At 38.0% G+C, this 26,895-nt stretch overlaps 2 protein-coding genes across 3 annotated transcripts in view; both read right to left on the bottom strand.

Annotated features, from left to right (window-relative positions):
* Positions 1–2,882: 2,882 nt before the first annotated feature.
* LOC122810398 lies at positions 2,883–6,715 on the bottom strand. The gene is made up of 2 exons (XM_044082004.1): positions 5,705–6,715; positions 2,883–5,625 (listed from the first exon to the last, which is right to left on the bottom strand). Exons 1-2 carry the CDS (start codon positions 6,355–6,357, stop codon positions 5,220–5,222), a joined length of 1,059 nt encoding a protein of 352 aa, XP_043937939.1. The 5' UTR covers positions 6,358–6,715; the 3' UTR covers positions 2,883–5,219.
* A 15,942-nt stretch (positions 6,716–22,657) lies between these two features.
* Positions 22,658–26,895, bottom strand: part of SLC6A2 (solute carrier family 6 member 2) — a 1,697,790-nt gene continuing 1,693,552 nt past the window's right edge. For both annotated transcript variants that reach the window (XM_044082002.1, XM_044082003.1), the window contains exon 15: positions 22,658–22,829. In XM_044082002.1, the coding sequence (XP_043937937.1) occupies positions 22,806–22,829 (24 nt within the window). In that variant the 3' untranslated portion in view covers positions 22,658–22,805. The remainder of the gene's footprint in view (positions 22,830–26,895) is intronic.

Genomic DNA, 26,895 nt, shown 5'->3' with positions numbered 1-26,895 from the left:
ATCATGGATCATGTAACTCCCATCTATAAACATTACCATGACAAGCCTGTTCAAGGATCATGTAACTCCCATCTATAAACATTACCATGACAAGCCCAATCAAGGATCATGTAACTCACATCTATAAACATTACAATGACAGCCTGTTCAAGGATCATGTAACTCCCATCTGTAAACATTACCATGACAAGCCTGATCAAGGATCACGTAACTCCCATCTATAAACCACAAGGATCAGGTGCTTTCATATGCAGATTGCTTTTGCACCATTTAAAATAATTTCTTGACTGAGTATAACACTATTTTTGATTGTGATGAAGTGAAAGAAAACACAGCATCTGTAATGTACCTGTGTTTTTCTTTTCCTTTCTCATTCACACCTCTTGCCTTCTCATCCAACAGAATCATGTAATGACTAGGTACACCTCTAATGCCTGACTGTAATCAAGAAAATGAAATGTTGGCCAACAATGTACTTCATTTTATTTCAAATGCATGCATAAACATGCATGCATTCACACATGCACTCACACACACACACACACACACACACACACACACACACACACACACACACACACACACACATGCACACACACACACACACACACACACACACACACACATGCATGCATGCACTCACACGCACATGCACGCCCACAAACACACACACACACACACACACACACACACACACACACACACACACACACACACACACACACACACACACACATGCATGCACTCACACATACACGCACGCCCACAAACACACACACACATACACACACACACACACACACACACACACACACACACACACACACACACACACACACACTCTGCTTCCTGCAATCCAGATTAAGAATCAGTTGCTTTCATACACAACCTGTCTTGTCAGTGAAAGTAACCACTTTTGATATTATCTCTTCTTGATAAGAAGACACAAAATGATGTCTTTCTTGATGTTCTGTCACTGCCACTGAGTGATGAGATAACTAGAAGACAGACCTACATGAATGAGTTGCACTACAATTTTCATTTCAAACGTTTATATAGTAGTAGGAAAAAAGAGCATCATTTCTCTATTATCTGCACCTGCCAGGAACAGGGGTGATTCCCATTTTGCAGTGGGTACAAGGAAAAACCAACTGCAGATAGGACCAGTCCATTTCAGACAATATCCATTCACATAGTTGTAGTTACAATCACACCCATGGAAAATGTAGGATCAGCAATCAGCCGTGCTTTCTTTTTTTATTTATTCTTTGCTGACCAGGTTAATCCCACTAGATGAATTTGGGCAGGACATCAGGGAACTTCCCCTACCCTTTTCAAGATGTGCTTTGGAATCTTTTCTGTCTACCTGAGCCATCACCAACTCAAGGAGACGGGGCCTCAGTTTAATATCGCATCTGAAAGACAGCATACTCTGGAGTGCAGAGCCCCCTTATTCTGCACTATAAGAAAGTTACTTACTTGGGGTGGGAATTGAACCCACAGCCTTCTGCAGGAAAGGTGAATGGGCTACCTGCTGTGCCGCAACACTTCTGTTCATACAATTGTTATCATCCTGGCTGAGATCTGCACAAAAATAAGGACAGCATACAAAAAGCCCAGCTGTTAGGGATCCAGGCGCCATCACAAATTTTAACCAATCATCCTATCTGCAACGATATTCATAATACATACACTAAACATTCACTACTTTTAGTTTAATGATGCATAAGGAAATTAAAATATTGTGCGGGCAAGCCGCACTGATAAACGTTCAACTTGATTCACCAGGGCTCTAAAGACATGACTTTCCTTTATAAAAGTAAATATAGTACACTGCTGGCAGATATTTTTGCTTCATATCTGTTCATGTCACATATTTATAATACAGTTTTATTTAACACCCGACAGCCTTGTTGTAAAATCACTCATTTCTGTGTAGGAGTGCTACTGCTGTTAAAATACGTGGCAGACGGTCATGGTAGCACTTCTCTGTGACAGTTAATAAACAAACAGTACCAAAAGTAAGTTACACAGTATAAAACAACTTTATTACAATTGCAGGAACTCATTGAAGGATAAATAAAAAAAGTCACAAAATATAAATAACTGGAAAATAAGTCATCTAAGGTAAAGATTTCCTTTGGATATATCTCACCCAGAATGTTGTGAATACTGATGCAAAACAATTCCATTCCGATTGCATTATCATCAATCGCATTATCATACTCATTTCAATACATATTACAGGGTTTGCTAACTGATTTACATAAGAATATTTACATCTCTTGCAGGAGACCATACAATACATTTGGCACAAAGCAAGTATTTCCAACTAGAAAGGTATGTTTACATTAATTGAACAGTTAATTAACAGTTACAAAACCTCATCTGTCAATAAACATTCTTGCTTGACTGGTAACAGTTTTATACATGCTATTAATTACATACTGTACATACTTGAAAGGAATAACATCTTTAATTTAATGACTAACAATTACATCTATGATGCAAAACTGAAAAAGCAGAAGATTTAGTGAATATATATGTACGTGAATAAATAGACAGATGGAAGGACAGAGAGAAAGAGAGAGAGAGATATAAGATACACAGATTGGTGTAGACATGAGACAGTTATCTATATTTGTGTGTGTGTGTGTGTGTGTGTGTGCGTCTTTGATTTTGTGTGTGTATCTGTGTATCTATGTATTGGCATTATCTCTCTCTCTCTATATATATATATATATATATATATATATATATATAAAATATATATATATATATAAATATATATATTTATATATTTATATATATATATATATATATATATATATATATATATATATTTATATATATATATATATATATATATATATATGTGTGTGTTTGTTTCAAGAGCAAACTAAATGGTCTAACTGAACAACAAGGTCAGTTTTTTCTTGATTATTTTTATGATGACTATACACTGTAAGTCATACTGTTCAGACAAAACTACTCAGGTAAAAATTAGTTAGAAATTCAACAATCAGGTTAAAACATATTTATTTACTGAAGTAAAGAAAATCTGCAGACAGATAGCATTGTAGAATGCTATATTTTAATTAAGTGCTAAAGATTTGTGGGGTAAACAAGTGCATTAATATAGATCTCAAATAGTAATGGCACTTTCCTTATGTACTTATGTAATAATGTTTTAACATAAAAAGAAAGATTGCACTTGTTTTTAGTAAGCAGGGACTTCAGGTACATGGTAGTTGAGACACACGATTTTTAAACAGTTTGCTTTAGAAAAGAAAATATTGTTATGTATTAGTGCAGGCCAAGACAACATGAGCTTATTTGAACAGGGAACAACAACCTGTAGTAGTTTACTAAATGCATAATGCTGGCATAAAAGGGAAAATCCCCCTACCCTACTAACAACCTGGGTTTAAAATATAATGCAGGCACTAGATGATAATCTAAGAGAGAGTTGTTACCACCGGTTGGCTACCCTGCTTTAGGAAAGAAGGGTTAAAGATGAAGCATTGTGGTATATACCACCAACAGATATGAAGGAAGGCAAGATACATACCTCTGCTGCTTACATCAGACCACCGGACAGATATGAGGTAATCATAGGGCCATGCATGTATACCTGTGAAATGTAACACCAGTGTGACTCACAACTGTTGCCTGTAGTAAAAAAGGCTCAGTTCTGCTGCAAACATGAGTGACTGTAATATGGTAGCCAACAGATACTCATCTCTAATGCACCATACTATAAGCCATAATGTGAGCACCACCATGATGATGTGATACCCCAGTTGGTAAAGCAGTACAACCTGAGCCATGTAGTGTAACACAGATTGGCAGCTCGTGAGCCTAGGATCAGTATAGATGTGAGCCATGTACTGTAACCCAGGATGGCAGCTCATGAGCCTAGAACCAGTGTAGCTGTGAGCCATGTACTCTAACACAGATTGGCAGTTCATGAGCCTAGGACAAGTGTAGATGTGAGGCATGTATTGTAACACAGGATGGCAGCTGGTGAGCCTGGAACCAGTGTAGATGTGAGGTATGTACTGTAATACAGATTGGCAGCTTGTGAGCTTAGGACCAATGTAGATGTGAGCCATGTACTGTAACACAGGATGGCAGCTGGTGAGCCTGGAAGCAGTGTAGATGTGAGCCATGTACTGTAATACAGGATGGCAGCTGGTGAGCCTAGAACCAGTGTAGCTGTCAGCCATGTACTGTAACACAGATTGGCAGCTCGTGAGCCAAGGACCAGTGTAGATGTGAGCCATGTACTGTAACACAGGATGGCAGTTGGTGAGCCTAGAGCCAGTGTAGATGTGAGGCATGTACGGTAACACAGGAAGGCAGCTGGTATGCCTGGAAGAAGTGTAGATGTGAAGGATATACTGTAACACAGGATGGCAGCTGGTGAGCCTAGAACCATTGTAGATGTGAGGCATGTACTGTAACAGATTGGCAGTTCATGAGCCTAGGACCAGTGTAGATGTGAGCCATGTAGTGTAACACAGATTGGCAGCTCATGAGCCTAGAACCAATGTAGATGTCAGGCATGTACTGTAAGACAGGATGGCAGCTGGTGAGCCTAGAACCAGTGTAGATGTCAGGCATGTACTGTAACACAGGATGGTAGCTGGTGAGCCTAGAAGCAGTGTAGATGTGAGCCATGTACTGTAACACAGGAAAGCAGCTGGTGAGCCTGGAAGCAGTGTAGATGTCAGCCATGTAGTGTGACACAGGATGGCAGCTCATAAGCCTAGAACCAGTGTAGCTGTGAGCTATGTACTGTAACACAGATTGGTAGCTCATGAGCCTAGGACCAGTGTAGATGTGAGTCATGGACTGTAACACAGGATGGTAGCTGGTGAGCCTAGAGCCAGTGTAGACGTGAGCCATGTACTGTAACACAGGATGGCAGATGGTGAGCCTAGAACCAGTGTAGATGCGAGGCATGTACTGTAACACTGATTGGCAGCTGGTGAGCCTAGAGCCAGTGTAGATGTCAGGCATGTACTGTAACACAGGATGGCAGCTGGTGAGCTTAGAACCAGTGTAGATGTGAGGCATGCACTGTAACACAGAAAGGCAGCTGGTGTGACTGGAAGCAGTGTAGATGTGAGGCGTATACTGTAACACAGGATGGTAGCTGGTGAGCGTAGAACCAGTGTAGATATGAGGCATGTACTGTAACACAGATTGGCAGCTCATGAGCCTAGGACCAGTGTAGATGTGAGCCATGTAGTGTAACACAGATTGGCAGCTGGTGAGCCTAGAACCAATGTAGATGTCAGGCATGAACTGTAATACAGGATGGCAGCTAGTAAGCCTAGAACCAATGTAGATGTCAGGCATGTACTGTAAGACAGGGCGGCAGCTGGTGAGCCTAGAACCAGTGTAGACGTGAGGCATGTACTGTAACACAAGATGGCGACTGCTGAGCCTAGAAGCAGTGTAAATGTGAGCCATGTTCTGTAACACAGGAAAGCAGCTGGTGAGTCTGGAAGTGGTGTAGATGTGAGCCATGTAGTGCGACACAGGATGGCAGCTGGTGAGACTGGAAGCAGTGTAGATGTCAGCCATGTACTGTAACACAGGATGGCAGCTGGTGACCTAGAACCAGTGTAGATGTGAGCCATGTACTGTAACACAGGATGGCAGCTGGTGAGCACACAGGATGGCAGCTGGTGACCTAGAACCAGTGTAAATGTGAACCATGTAGTGCAACACAGGATGGCAGCTGGTGAGCCTGGAGCCAGTGTAGATCTGAGCCATGTAGTGTGACTCAGGATGGCACCTGGTGAACCTTGAACCAATGTAGATGTCAGCCATGTAGTCTGATGCAGGATGGCAACTGGTGAGCCTGGAACAAGTGTAGATGTGAGGCATGTAGTGTGACACAGGATGGCAGTTGGTAAGCCTGGAAGCAGTGTAGATGTGAGCCATGTACTGCAACACAGGATGGCAGCAGGTGAGCCTGTAGCCAGTGTAGATGTGAGCCATGTAGTGTGACACAGGATGGCAGTTGGTGAGGCTAGAAGCAGTGTAGATGTGAGCCATGTAGTGTGACACAGGATGACAGTTGTTGAGCCTGGAACCAGTGTAGATGTCAGCCATGTAGTGTGACACAGGATGGCACCTGGTGAACCTTGAACCAGTGCAGATGTCAGCCATGTAGTGTGACACATGATGACAACTGGTGAGCCTGGAACCAGTGTAGATGTGAGCCATGTAGTGTGACACAGGATGGCAGTTGATGAGCCTGGAAGCAGTGTAGATGTGAGCCATGTAGTGTGACACAGGATGGCAGTTGGTGAGCCTGGAAGCAGTGTAGATGTGATCCATGTAGTGTGACACAGGATGGCAGCTGGTGAGCCTGGAAATATGTCTCTGTTTGGAATGAGGTTTAGTAATATCACAGATACTGCCGGCTGAAACAAGTTTATGATGGTAGAAGTATTCAGACTGTGTCTATGCGGTGAGAAAATGGTGTAGACAAACATGCTGCTATATTAAGTCATGATCCATCACTGTATCATGGTATTAACTTCTGGGTCACCAATTTGTTTATACAGTAGATTCCAAAAATGTCTATGAACAGTCTTAAGCATGTACATGCTGCATAAATTTCATGTACAAATGTATAAATAATACATATCTTTATAACAAATTCACATATAATGAGGTCAAAAATATTCAGAAGGCAAAATAAATACCTCAAATATACTTTGACATTTTACAAATAAAATAAAAGGCATCATTAAAGCTATGCAAAATACTGTGTATAAACAAGAGTTATTCCTCTATGTCAAAAAGAGGTTTTGTGGTATTTTCTTATAATATGCTATACATATACATTTAGAAACTGCAGGCACTTCTAATAACGAGATAAATACATGATGAATTGAGTTTGCAAATGGCTTATTCTCATCAGCAAAAAACATAAAACTCCTGATTCTATGAACAACTAAGTATCTATATAGTTTAAGTTTAATATCTGAGATAGAATGCACATCCTATAAAAACAGCATAACTGGTGACAGTAATCCTTCAGTTTTAACATCAGTGTAAGTTTTAATACAATGTTTAAAAACAGACATGTCATATTTGAAAAGTTTTAAAATAAATTGCATTATTCCTACTTTCGGAAATAACCATTCTACTATAAACATTTTTTATGTTCTATTTACCCTTTTATGCAATTTTAATAGCTTGTACTGTATCGCATAGTTTTGCAACTACCATATCAGTTTTTTGAATGATCTGTGGTTTAACTCACCTTCCATGTATACCCTTTGTAATGTACTTAAGAAGCAGAGATTATAAAAAGCATAAACAAATTCTCTAGGATAACGTATAATAAGATCAGCAAATATAGAGTAAATAACATTAAATGGAATGTGGTAGATACACAACACCAGAAAACACACACATGTATGAAAAATCTAAAAAGAACAATATCTTCACAATTAATATACATTAAAATACACTTTTGACACAGGGGCCCATTTCTACCTCTTTATATTGGGAATATTTGCAAGCAAATAATAATTATACAATGTTTCCTCCATTCATCTACATTGACATTGTGAACCACAGTGACCAGTGAGTGATACTTAAAAGGTCACTGTAAATCAGAGCCCCATGATATCAGAATTGCATTTGCTTGTTACAGGTATGCAATATGTGTGTGTGCATGCGTGTGTGTGTGCATGGGCGTGTGCACATGCGTGTGTGCGTGTGTGTGTGTGTGTGTGTATGTATATATATATATATATATATATATATATATATATATATATATATATATATTTTTTTTTTTATTGGAACATTTATATAAACAAGTCTTTGAAAAAGAAAATAACTGTTTTATTTAATAAATTCCTGTCTTAAGACACTTTTGTGAAGGTATGCCAGCAATAGACCGGCTCATTTATTACACATTATCAATGTATAAGAGTAAAAAGAAAAAATAATAAAGAATGGAAAGTAAAAAAAATCAAGACTGAGTTAAGAAAGAATTAAAAAAATACATTTCTAGTAGTGAATCGGATGAAGTACTAAGAAAGTAAACATTGAATCAGCATCAGATCCAGATGGTAAAATAGTATGAAATGTACAAGAACTTAAGAGACTGACAGAGTGTTTTGTAAATGTTTCGAATGAATGGCTGAAAGAAGCATTTGTTTATGAAGAGGTATGTTGTAGGATTTTAACATTTAAACTGAAGAAAGATGAAAAGAATGAAAACAGATTATAAGTTTTTGTGAGAATAATACAGAGGGCGACGCGGTAGTGGTGCCGCGGTAGTGTTGTCACCTCACAGCAAGACGTCCCGTTCGATTCTCAGTTAGAACGTCTTCTGTGTGGAGACATACATGAATGGGCGTGTCTTCGTTAAAGGTTGTGCCTCAGGGCTGGTAACTCGGCACGTAAAAGTCCTCTACCAAATATTAGCGGACCGGAGTTCCGCTGTGGCGACCCCTAACCGGGATAAGCCGAAAGAGAGAGTACACAAGAAGGAAGAATGAAGGGCATTATGGAAGAAAGTATATAATGGTACGGCATTTGATAGAGTGTAGTAAGGCACTGGATACAGTGGGACATGATGTTTTGTGAGTTGTTATGGAAAAGTATGAAGTAGGTAATAGAATTAGTACAGTGTGTATGTAAGGATGGCGAAATAATAGAGTGAATGGGTGGCTGAGTAAAAAAGTATTCATGAACTCAATTGTAGTATAAGACAAAGATGTCCTATGAGTGGGATACTGTTTGCATCAGTAATGAATGCAATAGTGACTGAAGTAGCTTATAAAATGAAAGAAGTTAGATATGCGATACAAAACGAAGTTGTGATGCCAGTAGTTTTGACATATGCAGATGATATAGTTTTGGTTGCTAAGAATAAAATATGGATGAAGGAAGTGTTGTTTTTTTCTGAATGGATGTTTAAAGGAAATGTGAATGACCTTGAATAAATATAAAAAAAAAGGGTTTGGGTGATGTGGAAACTGGAGGGGTGTATTTTTTCAATGAATAAAATATCTTTCTTAGGGATACTATTTGGGAAAATGTAGTTATGAAGCAATGGGCAGGTCTGATAAAAGAAATGAAATATGTCTTATGTGGGGACTTACAAATTCGCATTCAAGGAAAAAAAAGGTTAATCTGGTGAATTTGGTTTTAATGGGAAAACAACAAATGCACTTCATTAATATTATTTTTTCTAACACTGGCTGATATGTTACTGCATACCAAAAGCATTGCAGTTTATGGCAAAACATGTAAATAAGAAGCAAAACCTGCATATCTGATGGCACACAATTCAGAAAGCATTACATCATGTAACATACTCTGCCAGATACTGTGTTTAACAACTCAGAAGATCAGAGCTTCCTCTCATAGGTGTAGCTATGCTTAAAACACCAGGAAGCCCTTTTAATATGATAATGAGTTCCAGCCTGTGCAGAGTCATAACTCTCAATCTCTAAGCATTAAATTTATAGCACTGGCAATAAAAAAAAGTCATAGTAGAGAGTCTGAAAGAGGTGCATTTTGTTAGTTTTCACAGCAGAATATCTTAATATACTAGACATTATTTAAACAGATGACATTATGAAGAATTTTACTGAGAATGGGAATAACAAGGCTAAATAACTAAAAATCATAGTGCCATGTTTAAATCATTGCAGCTGGGAGGTATGCATAGAGTGCAGTACTATCCCAAAATGTGACCCATGTCATTCTTTAATGCCTCTAGCCACTGGCATCATTAGAGGCTCATCCTGTCAAGATGAAATTTGAAAAGACTGACTGCTCTTCCACCAAGTGCAACCTCAGAGGTAGGGAGTTTGATGACAGCGGAAAACTACACAAATAAGGGAGCGTGTTGTAACCCCTCTCCACAAATACTTTAAATTTTAGTTCTTCACACAGCCACTCTTAAATATTTGTGTCTTAACTGCTTGAGTTTTAATGAACCTTTTATAATGAATTAAAAAAATGTTTTCTTCCATTCCCATAATGTATACAGAAGTATATACATATAAATATGCAGACATGTAATGAAAGAAATGTGTGCTTTATATAACATTTCATTTGCTCAAGCAACAGCCACAATCATTGAAACCACTGCACTTTAGGACATAGAAAAGCATGTGCTTTATATGGGGGTGTCAAGGGATTAACGAGATGCTAATCTGAGAGGTACAACAAAATAATGAAGTACGCTTGTGCATCAGCCTCTTGTTCTGATGTGTGTTCCATAATACTGAAGAAGGCATCACATTTTAATTCTGCCACAGTACTGGATTCATATCACATGTGGGAAGATTTCACATGAATATAAAAGCCTGCAAACTCAAAAACAAGCAAGCACATCACAGGAAACTCAGAAAGATAACTAATAAAATAAGAATTCTTGTAACAGGAGGAGGCACTTTAAATGTCACACATCCCATTTACTGAGATTACTTATAAATCAGTACACTCTCAGATATACAACACACACACACACACACACACACACACACACACACACACACACACACACACACACACACACACACACACACACACACACACACACACATGCGCGCATGCACACACGCACACGCACACACACACACACACACACACACACGCACACACGCATGCGCGCCCGCACACGCACGCGCGCACGTGCGCACACACATGCACACACGCACACACGCACGCACACGCATGCACGCACACGCATGCATGCGCGCACACAAGCACGTACACACACGCACACACGCGCGCACACGTGCACACACACGCACACACACACACACGCACACACATGCATGCACACACCCACGCACACACACACGCAGACACATGCACACACTGCACACACACGCACACACGCACACACACACACACACACACACACACACACACACACACACACACACACTAATGAGATTTATGAGTCATACAGTTGCACAATCCTGTGTGTCCTACTCAGAACATTATTACAAAATGAAGTGTAGGAATGAATGACCCTGACGGGTAGCAAAGAAAGTGAAATAGGGGACATATCCACTAGTAACTATAAGACCCATGCCAGAAACAGTCTCTATCTTACTGCAGCTGGATACCCGGGGGACAAAAATGTATCTGCCACTTTGAAGCCTTATTGACACAGGCCTGCCCACTGCAGGGACTGACAGTTCAATGCATCTTAGTCCTTTTAAACCTAGTTCATAATACCTAAGAATGAATGCGATCCCCTCTGTGAATTGCATTCTGCATGTGCAGCAGACCATAAAATCTCCAAGGAGCTCCCTCTAAGTTGTGCAGAAGTAATTTTTTGAATGCTACCCATATGCTAATAACAATAAGCTGTCTTGCATTAAACAGTCATCAGGTCAGCTTATAGTCTAAGGGTGAATAGTTACCTTTCAGGAAGCAAATCGATGAAGTAATGCTTAACTGAAGCAGAATGATAGCATACTTTTTTAAATAATTTCTGGTTTCCATTAAAAATACAAGATTTGCAAAACATTTTATACTTCTTTCATAAGGTAATTATTATTATTGACAATATACTTATTTACAGGAGACTGATACTTGAATAGTATTAAACCAGTAGGGTTGCACAGTGTAAACAGTGTTTATATTTATTTAGTAAAATGCATGCCTAATTAATTCTCTACTAATGCCCACACAGTGGATTAATTTAACTACATCTGCCACTCCATCCCAGAGGTATTTCATGGTCTTTGCTTTTGAGTGTCCCCTGCATAAGAAACCTGGCACAGATCAAGAGGATACCTCCCAGCTGTCCAGATTTTTGGAGCATGTCCAGATTTCTGCATCATATTTTTGTTTGGTTCCTCATAAAATGTGTTATTTTCTGGCAAATCTCTGAGGACTGAAGTCATTAATGTACATTTGTGGTTCATACTTCATATCCTTTAGAAAATGCATGCTAACACAAATCCTGTTATTCTAGCAACTTTCTAAGTTTACAAGAGCAATATTTAAAATCTGTCCCTATTGTTGGGTCTTTGTTTCCCGGATTATTTTAGGCTCTGTCCAGATTTTTTGCACTAAGATGTTCAGATATAGTTAATGGCTGGTCAAATAATTTCAAAAAGGATCATTTAAGGAGCATTCTGAGACTCTTTATAAAGAGGTATGATGATGACCTTTTTCTCCTTTGCAGTCAAGATTCTCATGTTCATCTGCATTCCTGTCCCCAGGTAACATGCACCCTTATGACATGGAATACAGTAACAGACACATACATAAGACAACTGATGATAACGTGGATATAAATGATGAATTTTTATGGCAGTTAGTACTGAACATTATGCTTCCATGCTGTTAATGAACTTGTGAACCAAGATTTGTTTCCTTCGGCCTCTGCTTGCCTAATGTGCGACTCTGAGCAAGTTTCTTAATCAGAAAGTACTTTTGGATTGCCCATGGAAAGGGACACCTGTGTCCAGTCACCTTACCCAGTTAACAAATTATTAAAACATACATTCCATAAAGCTCTAACACTAAGTCATTTAAACCATAGCAGAAAAAAAAATTGCAGTTTTACAGAAGTGATAAAATTTGTTCTCTAGTCATTACACTGCTGATCCAAAATCTGAGCACTGAACAGATTTATCTTTGGGCTGTATTGGTTTGGATACAATCTGAGCATTAAAGAGATTTATCTTTGCATTGTCTTGTTTTGGATAACAAGAAAGGAAGAAACTTTGAGATGACAACTTCACTTTGCTTGTGTTGGATTTTTTTGCTCTTATTAAGTCGAGTTTCATGAATATCAAATAAATTGCTTATTAACGACTTTGCTTCTTTTAAAATTGTTTATTTCATGTTCTGGTGTAGTGTTAACTAGCTGATTTCAAAAGTTAGTTATACATACAGATTATAGACTAAAGATTTTATTACTGACACATAACTGGTATTAATACTCGAGTATATTTTCCAAGACATATTATTTTAAGAATATTATTTCATTTTTTAACTACGGTATCAGGCAAATATAAACAACTGGCTGTGTATTAGTTTAGTTTAAAACCTACACACGGTGTCCTATTGGAGAACAGACATTCTCCATCAGCGTGTTAGTTTACAAGAAGAGCCTAGTATCTACTTCATGGCAGCATATTAAGCCACTGTGAAGCATGAACTGAGAAAAAAAATAGAATGGCTGCCATCTTGCTTTGCATGCGCTAACCATAAACACTGCTTAGCAATCATCTAAACAAGAAAAGTAAGTAAAAGAAAAGAGAAAAAGGAAACATAAAATAAAATGCAACAGCAGCTACAATGCATTGAGCTGCCATTTTAATTTCCCCCACAATCCATTGCATTTTCTCATAACATCTCTGGGCAGTCCACCATTTCCCTCAATAATTCCTACCATGTTGGTCATTATTACTTGTTTAGTTTAGTCTATTGATTTACAAATGTTTACAACTAGTGGCAGTTCAGATTCTGGTTTCTTACAAAACAGCTAATTATAAAATACTTTACATTTGTATACATTGCAGTATATTTTCTGATTTACAGTGAATGCCATTTCAAGAGATAAAGTATATTATTCAAGACTACTATTATTATCCTCAGAGGTGTAGCTAGTTATTCTGGGGCCCGGGTGCCTCCCCTCAACTCTTCAACTTTAAAAAAAGCTCTTTGGATCTGAAATCTGAAATTAATTCCCAGAGACACAGTGGAGATTGCAGTAATGATGAGATTGTTGACTGGGGGGTCACTGCACATATTCTACAGTTGCTATATTGGTGAACTATGTCCTAAGTTTCGCTATAGTGATACCTGCCGTTGTCTTCTGAAAACTGCACTCTCTGTTCAAGATATTGACTATTAAACTTTTCATCTCTTCCAAAATAGGTTCATAGGTAAGTACTAGGCTATCTGCCCGAGGGCATCTATAAGCCTAGCCAGAATGTGTTGGTTTTCACGGCCCCCTTAGATTAGTTCCCTGTGCCTCGGTTCAGCAGAGCCATTAGTTCCCTGTGCTTCTGTCCAGCAGCACCACTGCAGTGATCCCCGGGGTAAATTTTCTGTTTCCCATCCACTCATCAAGGTTTCTCTTGAAGAGTGTTAATGAGGGGCTCTGCCTAATGTAGATTCGAATCCTGTTCCAAAGCATGGGGAGTCTCTGGGACAGGAATCTATCCCTCCAGCACATCCTATTTATCATTGTGGTGAGGTTTAGATCCCTAGAGCGTGTGGCTCTTGGGGATTTGTTTTTTTTTAAGGTGGAGCATGTCCATCAATTCTGGGTTGGACATGGCCTTGTATGTCAGACAGAGATCACCTCAGAGTAAGCGGTATGCAACCGAGTACAGCTGGAGTTTTTTCAGTCGGGCTGCATAGGGCATATGTTTGAGGCCAGTAATCCTCTTGGTGAGGTACTTCTGTGGTCTTTCCAGCTGTTGCAGGTGTCTTGTAAGGTACATCCCAAATGGGGCGTTGTACTCTATGATGGGTCTGATGAGTGATGAGTAGAGGGGCACAATAACCTCTTTTGTTCTAGATTCGAACCCTTTTGTGATTAGGTGGGCCACATAGAAGGATTTTCTGACCACCTTGGCAATATGATTATCAAAGGAGAGATTACTATGTACTTGGGTCCCCAGATCCCTTATTACATTTTCTGTGTTTAGGGGACTACCACATATGTGGTAATTCACCTAAACATACTACCTCATTATGTATTTAAAATTTTTGTTTAGTAGCATTAGTGGTGCTGTTTTTCTGAAATGTGACTTCATTGCTGCTGGATAAAGGAAATAATAGATTCCTCCCAAGGTTTGTCCCCCAGTAGGTATTGTAGACGGTTATTTACAAACTCCTAAGCAGACTGATACTCCACTTTTGTCGCTCCTTGATCCTAAATAAAAGTCACTACAACTGATGAACTTGTACAGTGTGGAGGTTTGTTTCTGTATATGTGGTCAGTGATGAATGCTTTGAAAGCTTTGATCTGTGAATTGAGATGGACAAAACTGAAACAAATATGAATTATAAGATTTTATACATAATTTAAATGAGTTAGTTCTTAGTTTGGAAAGGCACTTGCCTGACTGCAATCAAAAGGACAGTAAGAGTTAAAAATACCTCGGTCATCTTCTTATTATTCTTTATGATAAGAAACCTGTGCCAACTACCAACACCAGGATAAGAACCTGGAGAGGTACCATCAAATTGTTCTCCAGTAAATCCTATGTACTGAGTGGATGTATGAGACACGTGCTGTCACCTCATCTCCTAGTCTTCAAAAAAGTTTCAAATCCCTGTCCAGTCATGGCTAGAAATAAAGTGGTACTCTAAAGAATGCTACAAAGAAATACAACTCAAGGAAGTCAGAGAGGGGAATCTTGAGCTGTAAGACACTGGTCACTAGATGACCTCAGCACCATTACAAGGACCTGGTCTGAGGACAAATGGCTTTCTTCTAAAATATCAGACAGTGCATGGAAAAAAAAAAACATAAGAAATGTCTCTGCCTGTGAGTAGCTTCTACACTTTGAAACATCTGCTGACCATGTCACGTGTGACTAAGTCACCTTATGACATACTACCAGGTGAGAAAATCCCTGCATTAAGATATCAGCAGTAAAGATCCACGGATGCTGGTGACTCAGATCAGACCCTTTTATGCAGCCTGTTTTTTTTTTTTTTGTCTCATTTCTATACCTACTTACAGACCTATTGTAGCTAGTGTCTTGTAGTCTATACCTGTAAAATGACAGGTATAATCATGTTTGAATGTTATCCATCACTCATCAAGTGAGCTGTTGGCATAGCCAGCCTTAGGCATAAGCCAAGTACATGATGACCTGGGTCACCACTATAGCAGGGGTGCTTTTCCAGTAATCTAGATGGTGTAGGTATGCCAGGATAGGGGCACCAAGTGGTATGCGGGGAGTGCTGTGGAGGCCTTTTGCCTAGGAGAACTCTGAACCAAAGGCCAGCCCTGACTGTTAGATGAATACATACAGATTTTACATCTACAGTTGTCTCTGACAAGTCATCTGATGGCTGCTAATACATCATTTGGCAGCCAAAATCCAACTCTATCTATGTTAAAGGTACTGATGAAACACTGTGTGTGAAAGTTCAACTCTTGAATTAAACTGTTTCCTGTGACTTTGTGCTGGTTTTTTTATTGCCTCTGTTTGAAAACTGCTTTGAGCACTTTTGGTTTTGACTGATACTTTATAATGTTGACCACATTAGTATATATATATATATATATATATATATATATATATATATATATATATATATATATATATATATATATATATTCATTTACAGGTAGAGTGTAAACGCCATGGCTAGGAGTAATGTCTACAAATTACTATTCAGAAAAAAATTAGTATTTGATACTGGAGATGATAGTAGTATGTCTTTGTGACAAAAACGTTTGTGAATGAGATGAACTGTAAAAATACTCTCTACTTGATGAAGGTCATAACAGGGAGAATTTCCCTTTCACTCAGCTGCAGCAACTTTCAAGATGGTTATATAATGAAGGAGGTGAATGGATGTATTCTCTGCGTGGATGTGAATGTGGGTAGCTCTGCCCCTTAAGAAATTCAAGTTTGTATTTTTTCTGTAAACTGTTTATGTTTGCCCCAGTGCAGAATTCCAAAACAAAGTCTGTCACCTATTCTTGCCTTATGAAACAGGAAAGAAGAAATGTAATGGCAGGCTAATGTCTGAAATTGTACTTATAACAGTTGGAATTTTAATGAATAATAAATCATCTGTAGGACAAATTAACACTAATAATCATCTGTCCATTGCTGGGTGAACCACCAGGAATTATGGCTTTTATATAATGTTTCATTGCACTATATTTAAAAATCAGTGGAAAAAATGTGTGTTCTAGTTCATACATACCATTTTATATGTGAATGGTCAGGGATTACCTGAAGTCAAGATGCTGAACTTCCTTTACCATTAAAACTGACAGAGAAGATAAACCTTAAATATGTCATTTCTGAATGTTATAGCATCCTAACTTGCTGTAAAGCACAATAGTTATACTTGCACTGTGAGTGAGTGAGTGTGTGTGTGTGTGTGTGTGTGTGTGTGTGTGTGTGTGTGTGTGTGTGTGTGAGTGAGTGGGTGTGTGTGTGTGTGTGTGTCTGTATGTATATATTATTACATGTATGGCATTACATATAAACACACACACACATATGGACACATCCACACAGTAGAAAATGACTCCTATTCTTGCCCCTTCAAAATAATTACATGTATTATATTGCAGGACAGTATGGTGGTCCCCCTTCATTGTTCTGAGACTTTCAGAAACAATTAACACAAAACAAACAATTTACTAACTCCATGGCTTGCAGACTTGCAACACTGTAAAAATATAATAGAAGGAAATGTGAAAAGGATGTGAAGAATAGATATGCTAAGAATGATGTAAAATAAAAATGAATTTCATGATTATGGATGAAAAATTCAACTAGACAACAAAAAATAATGATAAGGCTCTATCAAATTTTTGAGAAAGAGGATTTTCTGTAAGGCATCAAAGGATTTCAAATTCTCTAGTTGACTCTTTTGATATGGAGAGGCAGTAAATATCTCACAGGGCTGACGAGAATGTATAATTATAAGGAAACGACTAGGTAGTTCCCTGAATTTCATAGTGGATAAATTCCCTGATGGAAGTATACCAGCTGAAGGTCCATCCTACTGAAACAGACAAAAATAAGGTTTTACTTTCCTGGGGACAAGCTCTCCTGTACCCCCAAGTGAAAGCTTTGCCTCTGCACCACCATACTTATATATACTAACTTCATGGTTACACTACCGCAAGAGACAAAACCTAATCACTACCAACGTGCAAATAGAAACCACACTTGCAGTGATTTAATAAGAAAAACAGTGACTGGGGGGTTCAGCATTAGAAAACGAAACCCTGCAACTTAAAACCTTATTCACTTTACAAGGGGCCAAAAGAAGGAAATCAGGTCAGGTAATGAACGTCAGCAATTCAAATAAAGTCAGGAAATTAATAACTAACAGGATGTGTTTTCAACAATGGCAGACAGTGTTATTACTATCATAAACAGCAAAATATGTCATTGTCCCACTGTCTGGGAAGAGAAAACAATCATTAATACAACTGCCTTCATGTTTAATAGCTACGTACTGCCATGTTCAGGAATTCTGGCCTGATCTTTAACTATAAATATGCCTTGAAAGTTAGTTTATGACAACATGAATAAAACCCTAAGACAGCTTGTTCACATAATTAATATAAATTTTAATCCTGTTTCCTGATATCATGATGCAGAATTACAGCACTCTGGGTCAGAGTAAATATAATATCAGTAACATAACAGTAAGAATTAAAAAAAACCTTAGCAAATTTTTCAGTAAAGAAAAAACACATTAGCTACTACTTTATCAAAGTAATGTGCAAAATATTTAAGTACTGTTATGGTCAAAAATAATTAAAAAAAAACATATTTTGTCTGATACTAACAATCTGTGGTATATTAACAGCCCTACATGCTTCACAAGACTTATTACCCACTTTTTTTATGCTGTTCTATTACAAAATGTCCGGATTGAGATGAGTATAGTGAGGTGACTTTCACCTCCTCCTTATCCTTCCCATAATGCTCTATGTTTTTGCAGATGAATTTATAATGGTCTACACTGAAGTGTATATTTTTCCCATTCATTTCAAATTGCAGCATCAGAATTACTACTTACTTTCCAATTCCCTGAAAAGAATGCCAGTAATTTTCTTTTCAGTGACACACTTTGTTTTTTATTATTTGCCATGTTTTAAATGAACTCTGCTGGCTGCAAATGCTACTTAAATTAGATTATTTTAAGCCACAGTGCAGGTGAAGATGGCTATCCTTATACAATCTTTCATTCTAACAGTGGTATCAGGTTGCTTCATATTTAAGCATCAGATATCCTTAACAGTGAAAGAGGTATGAATCCCCAAACACTGAACAGTTATCTGGCCTCCTAAGAAAGAAAGGCAGCTGCAAATGACAGGACAAAGTAAAACAGGTGTGAAATACCCAGGACTCAGTATGATTAACACCTCAGTGGATGGGAAAGAATGAAGGGCCTATAACCACCTTGTTTTGGTAGCTTGTTTCATGGAGCTAAAACCTTAAAATGTGATGGGTATACAGAGTCACTACAACTAACTGCACTTCATTAATCGCTCTATAAATTATCCTAACTAAAACAATGAACATTTCATGTGATCACTCACTACCAAGCATTTAACTCACCCCCAGAAAAGACACAAAGGAAGGAAATCACCAAATGCTCCGAAATAATAATTTTTGCAGGGAGGGGCTGTTCCCCATTATGGTTCTATTTTACTACACTCCTGATCTCTACATATACTAACCCAGAAGGTGCACAAAGTTAGAAAAAGATAGAAAGGATGTAAAACCATTACCTCTTTCCTCTTTTCTGACTCACATGACTGAAAAATGGAACACTGAAAATTTGAAAAATTGAAAAATAAACAGCAGAAACGTCAGAGAAGAGAAGAAACTGCAGTGTCATGTTTAGTTATAGTTGTAGTATGGATCATTTTTGTAGAGAGAAAACACACACAATGAAAAAAAGAAATGTTGCATTTAGAGTGTAGCTGTCCATTTAACTGCCATGCAAAGTCAGCATTTGTAGGAACTAATTTGATTCTGATCTGTAGACACTAACTTAATAGTAATTTTAGTAGCATGGATGCAAGAGGATGGTGGACGAATGGTCTTTCCTTTTCATGTTGATAAAAATGTTTACATCTCACGTGAAATACTTCTATAATTTGTATATACTCAGTCTAGAACTGAATTATTATTTATTCTTTTTAATGCATATGAATTCTAGAGATCTATACAGAAAGTTTCATTTTCCAGTGTTCAGTGTATTCCGTGTTGAGGAATACAAGTACAGAGCCTGAATAGGGCAAACTTGAGTTTGCAAGAAGATAGTCATGAATCAAAAAAACTCACTATAGAATCATGCAGCCACATATTTCTTACATTGTTCTCAACTCTGAATGCTTCTAATATGCATTGACAAGGCATTCTAGAATCTTCTAGCCTAGTGATAAAAAGTAACTCTGCATTAGAAATCTAAAATAATGCTCGGAGAAGCTAACACTGAATGTGGCCATTAGGTAGTGATTCCTTAAACATTTAAGTAGCAAGATAAGGTCACCTCACACTAATCTATACCCCACAGAAAATAATAATAAGTATTTACGTCCTTTCCTATGTTTAAGGTGTTTCAGCACTGCTATCTTTCTCTTGAATGTGTTCCGAACTCTGCGCAATTTCTTCAACTGGGATAAGTTGTATGAGGAAAAGGACCTACAAAATTCTTTTATAGGTCTAACCACTGAGTTATATGAAATGATCATAAATTTTCATCTTTGGTGGAAATACAATGCAAGGTATCACAAATTATATCGCAGCAACATTTAATCACCCAGTTTAGGTGATCCTCAAATCTTTGGCCCACGTCTACCAAAACACCCAAGTCCCTCAAATGATTGACTGCAGTTAAGATATGATTATCTAGGGTGTAAGGATATGATTGTTATTATCAAAATGCAAAAACAGTCACTTTTGTTTTTAATTTTCTCTCCAACACAGCACAACCATTAGTACATCCCAGTGCCCCCATCCTTCATTAGATCTACCTACACCCCCTGATCTCCGCCAGACTTATTCCACTAGGGTTGGGGTGAGATTAAGGATGGGTAAATCCAATGAAGGATGGGGGCACTGGGATGTACTGATTTTTCACTGGATCTATTGACCCCCTAAGCTCCCCCCAGACTTAGTCCACTATAGTTGAAGTCAGTGAGGATCCTAAGGGCATCTGGGGGCCACACATTATCCAGCACTATGGAAGGATGTTTCTTATTATGCCCTAGCATCATTAGTCCTCCTCTGTCATCACTGGTACATCCAAAGGGCTATTCTTTATTTGACTCATAAAACTCCACTCTCTCTCCACTGCAGGATAGGCCCACTCTTCCTCCCCTTCACTTGAACTGGTAATTGAGCTCAGGTCACTTGGGCATAGTCAGGTCTTTATTCCTCTACACCACCACGGCAGCTATAAATTATGCACTTTTTTGCCATTATCCCTTGTTTTGAACCACATCATAAATATATCAAGACATTTTTGAAGTGCTCTTTGATCACAGATGTTTGTGACTATGCCACCAATGTTGTTGTCATCAGTAAATCTGCTAAACCAAATATTTTCTTGAACAGGAAGGCTGGACATAAACAAACCAAATAATATGGGGCCCAGAACTGATCCCTAATGGATACCTACGCAAATTAATTTGTGCCCCAAGAAACATGGCATTAACAATAATAATAACAACATAGATTTTGGGGTACTATCAGCAGCAGTAGCAGTTATAATAATATTTCTGATGGCATTTCTTCCTAGTCAATATAATTCCCTTCTAAGCTGTTTTTCTTACTTACAGAACTGACGTGACTTCAGTCATAAGTGAGACCTTGCCACCGCCCCCCATACACCTATCGCATGACTTTATATTATTGTTACCACGATATTTATCTCAAGGAAATTGATAGTCATTACAATAACATGGGTCACTTACTAAAACAATGGGAAAAACAGTTTGATATTATTATTCTTGAGATACACAGTACATCATTTAGCTATCTAATTATTTAAGAAAATAACAATAACATAAAAATATCATATGTTGAATAGTTTTTTTTCTTGATGCTATGCTGTCTTTGCCAAAAATGAAATGCTGCCTTACAAAAAAACAGTGCATACCACATTGCATTCTGCATTTCTGTAGTTGGAAACACATTATATTTAGTTATATTTTTTTTTGTTTCCAACTGAAGTCAGATGAATAACAGGCAGATGACAAAATTATTTATTTACACACATAATACGAGGATTACGATGAACAGAATGCAGGCAGAAAATGATTAAACTAAGAATAGAGGCCATTCAATTTTGACTTTCTTAAGACTTTAAGAATCACTACTGTTCAGGAGGAAACATTGTTTTAAATATTGCACATTTTATAGATTCTGCTTTGTGGGTTCTATAAATTCTGGTATACGGCAAATGCAAGTTTTCTGTCAAACATTACAGAATATAAGACAAATCGTTGAATTGCATGTGAACAAAGAAGTTGACTCTGCATAGCCCTTTTCAGCACAAATAAATGAAAACCATTTCACTTCCTTGAATCTTACCTTTGAAGGTCAGGTTTTATGTAACAGCCTGCAGAGTTTAAGGTAAAAGATATGGAAATGGGTAATTAAACTTATTTGTCAATCTCCAGCTTGCAGCTACTGCAAGAGACATCTTAATCTGAATACGTATCAGTTGTTAAAGTACTAGTAATGGGTTCTAACAGGAAGAGGAGAGCTCACCGCAGTCATGTTTTCCATTTATTCTCCAGGCATAAAGCTTAGCATAAGCTTCCTTTGTGGTTCTATTCCAAGTACATGCTAGTGTGTAATTCCAGGAAACTGAAGGCCATGTGGAATACAGAAGCCACCGAGGCAAAAGAAGTTCATGAGAAATGTAACAGAAAGCTTTTATTAAGTGTATATATATATATATAAAATGTTTTGTCACAAAAGCTGATCATTGGAGCTCTAAAACCACTTCCCAATGATCGACTCATGGCAACTTGAACGTGGTATGTCTTTTGTCCATAAAATGAAAGGATACTCGTTTTATAGCACCATTAATCATATTGACAGCCAGTGTTTACGCTGAAAGAAATATAAAATGAAACCGTTAGTTTAATTGCTTAAGGAATTCAAAATATTAAAGTATATAAAAATTATGTCTCTTTTAAAATAGCATCAACATTTAGCACAGGATACACAAGTATACATGATCTAAGCATAACCGTTTCTTTATTGCTTGCACATTATTTGTAGACTTGCATACAACAGAATTTCTATGTTTAAAACCTTATTTGACATGAATCAATGTCTAAACCTATGCTGTGATATAACTCAATGCTTTGTTAATGGCCAAATGACTACATTGAAGCGACAAAATAAAATGTTCTTAAATGCATGCAAAATATATGATCAGATCACACTCTAACATAGAATGCATTAGAAAGCAAAACATTGCCTTCCTGTGCTGATCATATCTCCCAGAAAGTTTTAATAGACTGTTATGTATTTGTCATACAAAATAAATGTTTATTTTGTCCATCGTGGTATATTACAAAGGACAGATGCATCACAAGAAATGTTTAACCTGAAGTATTCCACATTGCATTTTAGATGTCTGTGCCAAGACATAAGGAATACCCACCTCTGGTGAAGAAAACACATTGTACTTCAGGATAGTGGTGTAATAAACTTTGCAAATAGGGAAGGGATACTTTGCAGAACTTGTAGTTTACCAGTATTTTACAGCTGACCATATTTTTTCCTAGACAAGTTGATAAGGTCACATGAATGCAGGCTTTCCACTTTATATGCCTGCTCAACTTGGTCAACTTCTTTGAGTCAGTCACCAGAACTGTGGATGAAGGTAAGGTGGTTCATACAGCCTACCTTGATCTGCCCAAGGCCTTTGATACCATTCCCCACTCAAGAATCATAGAAAAACTCACTAAACTAGGCATCAGCCCCTATATCACTAGGTGGGTTGCAAACTGGCTTACAGGTAGAACCTACAGTGTGAAAGTAGTTGACTCCAAGTCAGACTGCTGACCAGTCACGAGTGGAGTCCCACAGGGTTCGGTCCTGGGTCCTCTCCTGTTTGGTATCTACTTCTCTGAAGTCCAGGCCAACACGAAGGGACTCTGGCTGACAAAGTTCACAGACAATTCCAAGATGGGAGCTATTATTAACTCCCCGAGTGATGTTGACATCCTACAGAAAGGCCTCACTGAGACCAACGACTGGTGTCAGAACCATGGCCTTAAACGCAATGCCAAAGAATGTGTCATCATCTTCTTTTGGAAAAGACTGGTTCCCATGAATTACCACATCAATGGTAGTTCACTGAACACAAAAGGCGTTATAAGAGATCTGGGAACACAGCTTGACAGCAACCTCTCTTTTGACCACCACATTGCCACTGTGGTCAGAAAGTCCTTCTATGTTGCACATCTCATTACTAAGGGTTTTGCTTCCAGGAAGAAAGAGGTCATTGTCTCCCTCTACTCTTCCCTCATCAGGTCAATCATCAAGTACAGTGCCCCATTTGGCATGTACCTCACTAAACACCTGCATCAACTGGAGAGGCCACAAAAGTACCTCACAAAGAGGATCCTATGCCTTAAACATTTGTCCTATATGGACAGACTAAAAAAGTCCAACTACTCTCTGTCTCATATCGCTTACTTAGGCATGATCTCTGATTGACTTACAAAGCCATGTCTGACCCAGCTCTGTTAGAAATGCTACATCTAAAAAAATCCCAATCCCTCCGCACCACATGCTCAACAGACCCCAACCTCATTACCACAATCAACAGAACATGCTGGAGGAATAGGTTCATAACCCAGAGACTGCCCATACTATGGAATAGACTTGCCATACATGTCATGCAGAGCACCTCACTGGCCGTCTTCAAGAGAAATTTTAATGAGTGGATGGGAAATAGAAAATTCACCCCAGGGATCACTCCAGTGGCTCTACTCGACAGAGGCACTAGGAACTAAGGTCAGGTGGCACGATGCCAGGGTAATCCTATGGGCTAGGCTTGTAAAGGCTCCAGGGCCATTAGCCTAGTACACACCTCTAAAACTATGAACCTATATGTATAAAATGAATATCACCTGACATAGCATAGAATTTGTTAAACATGTAGCATGTACACTCATCTTTTTTTTTACAGTTTCCATCTTATGTGTCATCCTGCTCACAGCATCTGTGTTAAAAGTTACTCAGGTTGAATGCTAGTCATCCACTTTCCTCAAAATTTCATACATGTATTCAATACAGTGTTAAAATGCTTACATTTCAAAGACTGAATGGATTAGGTAAACTAATACAAAGATATTAAAATGCTGTGTAAAACATAGGAAAGACTGGTTAGCAAAAGCAGTTTGCCAAGAGACTTCTTGTTAAGGGATGACTGAAGCTGACTTTGTTAAGGTCCTGTGACTTTTTTTTGCTTATTATCAAAGGACATTCCATACATTGTTTAATATATGTACGTATATATGTATGTGTGCATGTATATATATATATATATATATATATATATATATATATATATATATATATATATATATATATATATAGAGAGAGAGAGAGAGATAAATACCTGAATGTGCTTATGGAGCTCTGAGATCCAAACATACTACCCTTTTAGAGTTTCTTACTTATATATATATAAATGGTGCACTCTACGCAGTGAACATAAAATCAGTTTACAATATCTCCAGCAAACTTTGCTGCGGAGGTTCTAAAATATCAGGCAATGTCTTAGATTATGTATTAGCAAGTAATGATATCATGTGTCAAATTTAGGGCCAACTTTGATTCAGTGTTACAAGTGTTGCACAACAATTCTTTGCTTCCTTTCCCATAGCAGATCCCACTGAGCTCTCTTGGCTTATAGAGTCATTTAAAAAGTGGACTTGTATGTGACATATCATATTTCCATCGATCAGATTTAATATTGTAACATTGTGTCTGGTCAGTATTAAGTGGAACTATTTTCTTTAGTTATTCTGTTATTGTAAATGTTTACTATGCAGTATATTTGTGAAGAGTGACCAGTCGTGCTCAGGACTGGTGTTGTCATTGCCTCTGACTGTGTTTTGATAATGTCTTGTGGAGGGTCTTGCATGCAGAGCAAGGATATGAACTTATATGGGATGACTACAATGAAACGGGTTGTTTGAGAAAGGGGTAGTGTGCCAAGGCTTTATGCGTTGAGGATGAAATAATACATAGGATGAATGTCTTGCTGTTAGCATTGAGTCAAGAGACTGTATTCCACAGAAGGTGCAGGAAACAGCTACTGTTGAGCAGTACCAAATTTGCTGCACTTTACAAAGGGCTCTCCAGCTGGTTGAAATGTAATGCAAACATAACCAATTGGAATGTATGGTTCTTTTTCCATTCATTGGTATGACAACTTGTGTTATTCTCCGGTCTTATAGTTTTGGTCTAAGCTCCACAAGTCAGGTAGCTGTGAGTGTTACCATAGATCTGTTGCAGCTTGCCAAAGTACAAGTTATATGGCTTTCTCAAAGTTTTCTACTTGCAACTTGTCTGTTGCATTCTATGACCTAGTAGGAGACCTTTGTAGATGACATAGTGTGGGTCTAAGCAATGGAGCCTCCACATGTCCCTGCTTTTCAATGGCTGTGTGCTTATTTTATATGTGGTTCCCTGTGCTTTTTAACATCCCTGTTATCACCAATGCTGAAGATTAGTTTGTGGGCAGGGGGGGGGGGGTTACTTTCAAAACTCCTTTCTGGGACATTGATGATTGACTGATGGCTCTTTGTTTGAATACCTATTTTAGACTCATAACATTGCTTTTTGTTCAGTCACATGTAGTATATATAATGAATGTGAGATCATTAAACATTGGGGTTTAGGAATTATTCCCCCTACTCTCAGGACTGTGTGACCACAGAGTTAGAAAGTGACAAGGCTGTAGGATGTGTTGGAGTAATGAAAAAAAAATGCTTATTTTGCTTATTTCATTTGTTTATTATTTTAAAATAAACGTTTCCTGCTATCAGATTTTGTATATTATCTGCTGACTGAAAAGTGTGATCAGTGATTTGCCATGTATCCTTCTTCTTTCACTTCTACCACACTGTGGGTGTGACCTTGAATTGCACTT

The sequence above is a fragment of the Protopterus annectens genome, chromosome 8.part1, assembly GCF_019279795.1.
Source record: "Protopterus annectens isolate FY-2018-M chromosome 8.part1, PAN1.0, whole genome shotgun sequence".
Lineage (NCBI taxonomy): Eukaryota > Metazoa > Chordata > Ceratodontiformes > Protopteridae > Protopterus > Protopterus annectens.
This window is presented reverse-complemented; position numbering and strand designations above follow the sequence as displayed.